This window comes from Colius striatus, chromosome 17, assembly GCF_028858725.1.
Source record: "Colius striatus isolate bColStr4 chromosome 17, bColStr4.1.hap1, whole genome shotgun sequence".
Taxonomy (NCBI): domain Eukaryota; kingdom Metazoa; phylum Chordata; class Aves; order Coliiformes; family Coliidae; genus Colius; species Colius striatus.
Window position 1 is genome coordinate 8,583,028 of NC_084775.1, and position 9,986 is coordinate 8,593,013.

The window sequence follows — 9,986 nt, forward strand, 5'->3', positions numbered from 1 at the left end:
ACTCACAAAATAACTACACACAAGCTCTCAGCTTACAAAACTTTATTTTCAAAGTTGATACCAACAGCAGGATTATATCTCTTCAGAAACTTGATAGCTCTATCAGTAGTTTCCATCAGACTCAATGTGGTTACAGACTGAGCATAATTATTTTACCTCTATTACTTCTTTCTTAATTTTGAAATGCCCATTGTGCTCTTCCTGCCTACGAAGGATCAAGTTCTCAGAGAAAGCCCTACTGTAAGTGTTTTATGAAGTGCCACACACACTCTTAACACTGTTCCCTGATTGCTCAGATCTCATGCTCTTACAGGTGTAGATTTCTTCAACGATGAGTGCAAATCCCAGGACACATTCTTATACAACGTTTTGCAAACTCTGGTACACATACCACTAGTTTTAAGGAAGCCACTTCAAAGTGGGAGTGGCTGGCATGCAACCAGGAGCTGTCACTACCTGCAGTGGTACTTGTCACTGCTACTTCTAACAGGAATACTCCCTCCTCAAAAACTATGCTGTTACACATGAAAATAATTTTCCTACACAAAGTAGTTCTTAAAAACAAGCTCATAGTTCTCTCACTCTTTCATCAACTTTGGCATGCAAATGTTTTGCACTGTTGCATTTAAGCATTAAAAAAAACCCCTAACTTATGATACCAGCATAAATAAGTTAATGTGCATTCATTCCCATTCTGAAAACACCATATTGTCACCTGATTAACACTACACAGTCTCCATTCTTGATGCTGACATTTTCCAAAGTTATTTGCCTCAGAAAAAATCTGTTGAAAACTTCAAATAAAAAGTTCACTCGACATGTAAGTAAAACCCCAGAACTTTTTCACTGTTTCAAGAACACTGCAGGAACTTTTCCTTCAAAGTAAGATTAGCATCAGATCTTGCAGGAACAGAAGATTCACAATCACCATTAACATACTCTTTTTTATTTTCTCTGGTTGATAGTTCCACTGAAATCACTATATATATATGTATTTTTTTTACTTATTTATAACTGCCACAGTTTTGAAAGTGGCAAGGTCAAGATTTCCAGTTCCAATGTCATTGCAAACTTTCAGCTTAGTGATTTATTTATATTCATCTTAATGAACTCCACATTTAACTACTTCTTGTTAAGTCCATTAATTTATTTTAAAAATCATTATCTGTAACTCCTAGAAATACAGGATTATTTTAAAGAGATTGTTTAATGTTTTCAGGAGTGGCATAAATCCCTCCTCTACTTCCCAACCTTTTAAATCTTGTTTTCAATTAAGCAGAAAAAAACCCCAAAATCTTTAATGTACAGCATCAATAGATATGATAGGAAAACAAGAGTTAATATTTATTTAGTTGCTCTTCAGAATGACCATACTAGGAAATGTCTGGAGAAGCCAATGCCACTTTTTCTTTAGGAGACAAAAATAATTAAATATACTCTTAAGTATATTTGACTTATAAGATGTAAGATACTCCATACTCACCTGATCAAACCCACGAAGTGGGATACTTCTCATCATGACTGTAGTGTCCAATCCAATGCCCGTTAGAAAACCAGCACACTCAAGTGAAACATCTCATGAGACATCAGTTAAGGAAATATAAACAGTAATATCATATAAATGCAATACAGAGAGGTAGTAGACAAGTGGCTTTTTCACCTAGAGATATCAAGTTCCCTTCACACAGGTAACATATTTGGCTTGCTTTTGTTCCATAGAATAAAACTCCAAAGCCTTAGAATATTTTCCTCACAGATAACATTGTTTTTAAGATCCTGGGAATTTATCCTCAGCTGACCTTAATTCACACAATGCTACTGCACAGAAAACTATTACTGTTCTATTACCAACTTCACTATAGGGCATGAGCAAAGGAATTCTGAAAACTGAGCTTTCATGGGCAAGACAGCTATGCTGCTTATAATCACAAATCATCACACCTTTTTCAAAGGATACAGCTGGCTCCAACAACCAACCTGTTACATTAAAAAAAAACCAAACAGTGGAATAAGCTTGTGAATTTTTTTACTCAACCAAAAAATTATTTTCTGAAATATGTATAGTTACAAAATGACAGGTTTGAGGAGTGGAACTGATGCTGTTAGATGGGAAGAAAGAGCATGGCTTGTCAACTCCAACAAAGGCAACACTGTAACATGTGGGCTTACTTTACTAATAGAATAAAAAAAAAAAAGAACAGGGTTATAAGACATAAGGAATTGTTTTTATATTGTAAAGAGACTTTTAAAGACATATTCTGAAAGACAAAGTGAAGAAAGCCATGAAAAACTCAGAGGAGCTAGCAAGGCATCACAAATAGTTCCACTATGTTCTATGTATTCTATGATATACCTCAACACTTGGAGTGGACACTGACAAGGTTTTCCCCCTGGTGCCTATTGCTACTGATGCTTCATCTTTACAGTATGTCTCAGCACCATGGCCTCTGAGGCAGCAGGCAACACAAACACACAGATATGCAACAATCTTGTCAGAACCCAAGTATATCTCAAAATTTCTAGAGGGATCTTAATTACTAAATACTCATCTTTGTGTTTTCTTAAAAATAATTAATCAGAAGTTAATCATAGGAAGGAACACATTTGAAATAACCTGTGGCACACACATCCCACACCCTTCTGTAACCTTGACACCTGGACAAAGTAGTTTACTTTTTTTGCTTGATACCTGGACAAAGTAGCAAACATTGGTACGGTATTTCACAAAATAAACATGAACCCCTAAATCCATATAAAAAACACACACTTACTGTAGGCCAACACAAAGTGTTACCTCTACTGTAGTCTCTTTATAAGGAGGTATCATTCATCAACTTCAACTAAAATTTACAAAGCAATGATCCTCCTTGAACCCTATTACTAGGAAAACTACTTACAAAGACAGAAATGTGTTTCACAGAAGGATATCAAGAACCTTAGAAAATAAATGTGAACATTTATATACGAACAGGTATGGCAACTAAAAACAAATGTTAGATGCACGATGGAGTTCTGCAGACAGCAACTATGGCTTCCTCTTTTGGCCCTGCCAAGACTAGCCACATATCCCCAGGAAAGTTATTTTTCCATAGTACTGCAAGAGAGAAACAAGCCCAATACTGGAAAGCTCTTCATAAGCACTCTATCCTATGTTCAGAGAGTAGAGCAAAAATAGCAGGTCTGTGGCCTATGCCTTACACTAAACCCTTCTGCGTCATCTAACAGAAATGCTTTTAACATTCTGAAAAGTGCCGACATGGGGGCCGCTGCTTTGTAAGCCCCAGGGACTGTAGAGTCAGTACAACACACATTTTTTCACAAAAGATCCTAGATAACATCTATCTATCCTATAAGAAAAACACACAACCTCTGAAGGTGTACAGAGAACAGGTTGAGCTACAGAGATTAAAATCTGCTAGTCTAGGTTTTGTGTTTGGCAAGCAATTTAACATTGTGGGAAATACGTCTTTTCTAGCATTAAGGCATCTGATTCATCTGTGAATGGATGAACCCCCTCTTCTAGCATGTACATGATCTTTACAGGTCCCTTCCGATACCTACAATTCTATGATGGAGCTCCTGGGAAGTGCTGCAAAAAGCCATACACTGCCCACAGAGAAATATCTACTGGAGATTCACAGGGAACAGAATGAGAGTATCTGTAATTTGGGCATTTGTTTGTTCTTCTTTTACATTAGATGAAAAGCAGATGCCAGCTGGCACTCATTCATAGTTTCAGCACCACACTGTTTACAATTTCTCCTACTGAGTAGAAGGTTCCTGAGTGTTGTCAGTGTCTCACAGAAAAATTAAGAAAACAAAACCTAACCTTGTTCACACCTGCTCAATCTCTCACTCATACTGAACATATTTCAAGGTATCTTTTCTAATTCACTCTGCCAAAACCCTTCATCTCAGCAGTGAGAATTTCTTCACAATGTTTTTATGTCTAAGGGACTTTTAAGGTAGTTAATGGTTTGGCCTTTTTTCTTATAAATATGAATAACTGCAGGACTGACAGTTCTATAACCCCCAGGCATGTAATTTGTAGCTGAGATATATACATTTAGAGAGGAAGAAAAGACAGAATAAGTACAACACAGTTCACACTGAAAACAAAAGGTGTTAAACTGAACCTTGGGAATATTTATAATAGAAACAAATCCGACAGAAACAAACTTTTAACAACTCCCTCCTTCATTTGCTAGGACACAGCCTGATAAAGCACAGAAATGCTACTGTAGCCCCTGCAGGCTTATTTTGACTAAATCTCAGGAATGCAACATATAAACACTAGACTCTCACAACTGTTACAACTTGCATTAGGAGCAACTGGACAAAAGCCACATTTTCACAGAAACATCTCACAGGGATAAATCTTACATTTAGTTAGGAGGGAGGGGGTTTAAAAAAACCAATTTCCTCGCATAAATCATGCTCTCAAAATTCAAGAGGTGACTACAAAAAACATCAAGTTTACTTTCCTTTTAAGACTGTACCAAGGAGCTTTGTTTATCTATTTGATGTTTCATTTAACACAGTACATATTTTAAATTAGAAAGTCACAGCCAGGAAGGCAGTTGGGTTTCTTTCAAAACACACACCACTGTTATAGTTTTGACTCTCTTTTTCTTATATATAATTTGCTTTTTCTAGAATTGCTCAAAAGCAAAAAGCAAAGAAAAAATATTATCTGACTTTCATGTTTGCAGATGTGCATTTCCTATCACAGTTATTTGCATTGAGAAACTGCTCTGTAGTGCAAAGTTAACCCAGAATCTTACTGGGCTACGTGCTGTAAAAAAACAAAGATTATGGCACTTCTGTATTTCCATTCAAAACCATTTTTTTAGTATTTCAGTTAACTGCCAAAGCATAAGAAAAGGCAAAAGTAACTCAATTGTCTCATTATATTTTCTTTTGTTATCAGAACTGCTGCCGCTTAAGAGAACACAAAATTATGTTGGAGTTTCTTTCCTAATTGAAGAGCAATTTCACGTACACTGGTAGAAAAGAGCAGCTGTAGCACATTCTTCCTTTAGGTTTATGCTGCCCTCTTGTGACTGCCACGTATAATTGCTACAGCAAACAGGCCAAGATAGTGAAAATTCATATTTAATTCCATTTTAGTACGGAATTTCATAAATGGTGGGGTCCATTAGTTACTAACAAAGGTTGGTAGTGTGATGTTGACATATAGCAGAGAAACTTACCAGAAGGAAACATGAAGGACAGAAAAACTGGTGGATAAAAGGCAATTTTGATCATTTTTCACCTTGCCATAAAGAAAAAGTCCGAATGCCACCATCTATTAAAGCCATAGTAAGGTAACTTACGTTTTTCCAGGAGATTCTTTTAACCAGAACAGATCATCACTTGTGATTCCATACTCCAGTGCACCTGCAATCTATGAAAACACAAGTAAGACCTTGAATCTACAGTGCAAGTCTTGTCGACAAAAAGAAGCTAGTAGCAACTTGGGCTGTTATCAGCTGAGGTATAGCCAGTAGACCAAGGGGCATGTATCTGGGGTTGACCACATATGTTATTAAGTTTTCACTTTTGGATATTTTTCAAAACCTAACTGCAAAACCCCTGAGCAACATGATCTGACCTCATGGTTGAGTCACTAGTTGACTCCAGCCTCGAGCAGGAGGCTGAACTAGATGACCAACCTGAATTATCCTACATCTTTAAGCAATATCAACATACTAAATTGATGCAAATTGTTTCCTATGGAAATGTTTTTTTTCAAAAGCCCATACTTTATATAAAAGACAATTTTTCACATGACACAAGCACAAAAATATCTCATGGGTTATATATACTTTTGTTCCTTATCCTCCAAACATTCATATTATCTGCAACAAACCCACTAAAGCCATTGTAGTTGTTAGATGAGAAATGTAACTTACATGAGTAGGATATTTTGGTCTTCCTCCAGTAGCTATGACAATATTTTCTGCAGTAATAATAGTCTACAAACAAAAATACAAAACCAAAATCACATATTTGAAATAACTGTATCTGTCTTTAGATTTTGTCCATGTATAATAAGCGATAAACAAAAAAGGTGTCACTGCCATCTATGATCTGCTATTTATATGCACCAGCAATGCATTAGAAAAACTAATAATAGAAAAAACACATTATTTATAATAACAAATAAATATATAGATTAAAGGAAAATATAAATTATCTAAATATTTATAATAATACTAAAAAGACTAATACATTCAGGAGTTTCTCCTACACATTCTCTGTCAGTTTTTGTTTTAACATTAAGTATACCATTTTTCCTACACTGGACAAGAGTCTGATGACTATTTGGAAGTAGCAGGTGTGCACAAACAGCAGCTTTTTAAAATCAGTTTTTGCTTCGGACAAAACACAGAGATCACAGCAAGTGAATTCTGTTTCTAAGGCCTAGAGTTAAGTTACCTCAAAAGTGGCATATTTTTAAGAAAATGCTAGGCATCTACCCCTAAAAACTTGCTCTCTCAAGTTGATATTAAACAGTAACCTTCTGTTATTTGACCCTGGTGCTTGAAGCTGTGCATTCAGCATAATTGCCTCCACCCCTTAATTTGTATGAGAAAGCCAATCACCTTTACAACTCATATGAAGGAGGAAAACATCTCAGACTGATCTAATGCTCAGAGCAATATTGGTCCCCTTTACATACCTGTAAGCATCTATCAAAGCAGTACAACTCAGACTAAAAAACCCTATCTTTTGTTTCACCATTGTCATCTGCAGAGAAAAAGTAATGGGATCTAACAGACAGGTTGGAGGTTAGGGAATCAGTGGGCAAGTTCATAAACATTTCTCTAGGTGGAAAATGCACATCTCCATCACCAAAACAATACTGAATAAATAAAACTATTTGCAAAAGTCTAGCTCCCAGTTGACCTGAAAACCAAAATATAAAGATGTGAAATGTTCAAAGTAAATGATACTGCAGAAATCAACACAGCAGCTCACCTCTTTACCTGCTTTTGTTAAACCACGGACTGTATGTGGATCAGAGAAACTCCCTCTCATGTTGAGATATTTCACCTTCCTGTTTATAATAAAACAGCAACATAAATGCACACTTAATGAAGAATAAGAATGAAATACAATCAGCTGCTTTTTCTATATCTGAAGTGCTAGAAATGATAGCAAATAGGCATAGAAAAGTAAAAGGAAGAAAGAGTCTCATTTCACAGGACAGTTTGCAGCTCTGTCACATAATTTAAGCCACTAGCTCTAATGAGAAATTTCAATGGTAATTCAGCAATTTTACACAAAGAGAATACTTCCTGACTGTGGAAAGAAATATGAACTTCAAAGTCTTATTTACTTGTCTTGTAGTTGCACTCTGTGTCCCCAGTTCAAGGATTTCACATAATTCTGAACAGCTTGTGCCATCACAGACCTATCAGAAAACAAGAAACTGAACATGAAGTCATCACACTGCAACTTCAGATTATGCAACTCAAAGATATAGGCAACTGGTAGAAATGAGGAATGTTCCACAGTATTTTCTATTATAAATGTAAATCATCAAGTCCAAATCAATATCAAATCTGCTCTGATAAACCAGTGAATACAGTTCTTTCCTTTAAACAAGGAGTAGTTTAAAAAGCCTCATGCAAAATTAACTTCCTTAACTGTCCTTAAACAAATACCAACTAGGAAAAGTTGTTACACATTTGCAGTGCATAGGAGATATGGGAAATAATCTTTACCAAGTATGATGAACAGGTTGGGCTATACTCCAGCCATAGTGTTGGGCATCTTTAAGGGCACTCCCTAAAAGGGCTGCTTGATGCATAAGCTTTTTAGGAATACAGCCAACATTCACACAAGTTCCACCAAGTCCCCACTTCGTTCCTTGAGAAAAAGGTTAAAAAAAAAAAAGAACATAGAAGTAAATGCATTAAGTCAGTGTAACAGTACAATCGGGTTTCTTCAAGAATTAGGTTGTTCATGTTTTAACATCAGTTAAAAAGTTCTGAAATAACACAGAGTTTACTATCTCCTACAGATCAGTTTCTAACTCTGCTTATGTTCATATGTTTTGCTAAAAACCATCTCTATAAATTTTTCTTCTGAAATTCAAACCACTTCAAGATGTTTCTCAGAGCTCTGATGATCCTGTTACTACATTTGCTTATTTGCAGATCTTATTTTACATATTGCACACAAAGAGCCTCAACATGAGGCAATAAGTTTTAGAAATTGTAAATGACATTTTAACAGAGACAACATTCTCACATGGTTAAGTCCAAAATGTCTCACAAGGGGTAGCATCAAACAGTGCTAATGAACCTGATGTGTAGTGGAAGCAGGCAGAACTGAGACAACACTGGAGGGAACAAGCAGTAGAACAAACTGAGCTTAAGGACTTTTACTATAAGCAGACAGTGTGGCTTTGGCCACTTGGCTGCCTGAAGCAATCTGCTTATCTAGGCAACTGTTTTATACACGTCCAAACATTACCTCGGTATTTCTTTTCCATACCTTGTGGAGAAGGTTCCACATAATCCAAAACAGCCACTTTCCTTCCAAACTGAGCAGCTTTAAACAAAAAGCAAGAGAGCTAATTTAGAAGAAACACACTAACCTAAACAATTTCAGTAGCATGAGTAAAGAGTATAGAAGACAACGGCTGGTGGTTTTTACTGCCTATCTCAACATGCCAGACCAGGGACCTAGGCTGCTTATGTAGTCTGCAGATTCTCCAGAAGGCACTTAATAACCCAGCCTAGAGCCTCCAGTTTCTACTGACACTAAAAATGCAATTTGTCTGCAAATGAAATGTTTATGAATCTTGGGGGTTGTTAAGCACATTGCATTGAGTTACAAAGGGATGGGGTCCTTTGCAGCAGTTAAACAGTTAATGGGAACAATCTAAAGGGGCTGTTTTTTCAACACAGAAACAGTATAATTTAAAAAATACAGTATCTATCGAGGCACTCAGTGTACTTTACAATAACAGTGGAATAAAAGCTTATTAGTTATTCCCATGTCAAGAGAAAAAACCCATTTTTAAAAGGTAAATAGGAAAGACAAACAAGATCACATCACCTGAGGGTGTGAATTAATTTGCAGATTAACGTACGAAGCTGAGTTAATGAGTAATGTACAGGGACTAAAGTATATTATGTTCCTTAAAAAGCTTCAGTACTATCAGTAACACTCCTCTTAGCTTTGCATAAACCCCACTAAAGCTAAAACCTCTTGTTGGTTATTTATACATACAAACCTTCTTTTGCACAAGCAAGGCCTCCAGACCCTCCACCAATCACCACAAGGTCATACTCATTCTTTCCTGTGAAGAGGATGTCAAAAAATGACAAGAAATAGGCAAGGAAGGTGGGAGAGACACGTAAAAAGGTAAATATTTAAAAAGCATGATTTATTTCAATTGATTAGTGCTGACTTGGGTTTCCTTTATTAGACCAGTATGTTTTTTTCCCAGTGTTCCAAAGCATTTGCCAGAAATCATTCAAGTATCTAGTCTGGTTTTGTGAACAAAACACAGAAAATAAAGCACTTCAAAAGAGGTGAGGGAATATTTAGATTTTTACACAATGTCCAAAGAAGCTCACTCTGCATAATTTGGTGATTCCAAGTGGTGTCTAGTATAGATCTTCTGTCTCTGCATTACAGCACCAAGTGCTACAGGAAGATTTTTCAGTGAGGTCATCTTACAGACTTGCAGTGCTTCAGCTGCAATGTACACCTGGCATGCTCCTGCATGGTGCAGTGCTCAGAGGGAAGCTGGCCCCTTCTGCCACCTCAACCGCGCCACACACCAGCCCAGTCTCCCAGTGGCAGAAGCCCGAAGGTGAGCAGTAACTCATTTCCTAGCAAGGACATCGGGACAGCTCCTGCTTTCAAAGAGCTCCCAGTGGTTTAGAGAAAAGAGACAAGGCCAGCTGTGCTACCATAGGGTTGGGGGTAGTTAAGCGAGGAAGGCTGACACCCTCTGGTCG

General features: G+C 36.8%; 1 protein-coding gene across 3 annotated transcripts in view; it reads right to left on the bottom strand.

Moving 5' to 3' along the window:
• Nucleotides 1–9,986, bottom strand: part of LOC104550858 (thioredoxin reductase 2, mitochondrial) — a 32,598-nt gene that overhangs the window by 21,892 nt on the left and 720 nt on the right. For all 3 annotated transcript variants that reach the window (XM_062010442.1, XM_062010441.1, XM_062010443.1), the window contains exons 2-10: nucleotides 9,254–9,319; nucleotides 8,509–8,565; nucleotides 7,734–7,878; nucleotides 7,346–7,420; nucleotides 6,985–7,063; nucleotides 5,916–5,978; nucleotides 5,337–5,407; nucleotides 1,958–1,977; nucleotides 1,484–1,575 (exon numbers count right to left, since the gene is read on the bottom strand). In XM_062010442.1, coding sequence (XP_061866426.1) covers nucleotides 1,484–1,575; nucleotides 1,958–1,977; nucleotides 5,337–5,407; nucleotides 5,916–5,978; nucleotides 6,985–7,063; nucleotides 7,346–7,420; nucleotides 7,734–7,819 — 486 coding nt within the window. In that variant the 5' untranslated portion in view covers nucleotides 7,820–7,878; nucleotides 8,509–8,565; nucleotides 9,254–9,319. The remainder of the gene's footprint in view (nucleotides 1–1,483; nucleotides 1,576–1,957; nucleotides 1,978–5,336; nucleotides 5,408–5,915; nucleotides 5,979–6,984; nucleotides 7,064–7,345; nucleotides 7,421–7,733; nucleotides 7,879–8,508; nucleotides 8,566–9,253; nucleotides 9,320–9,986) is intronic.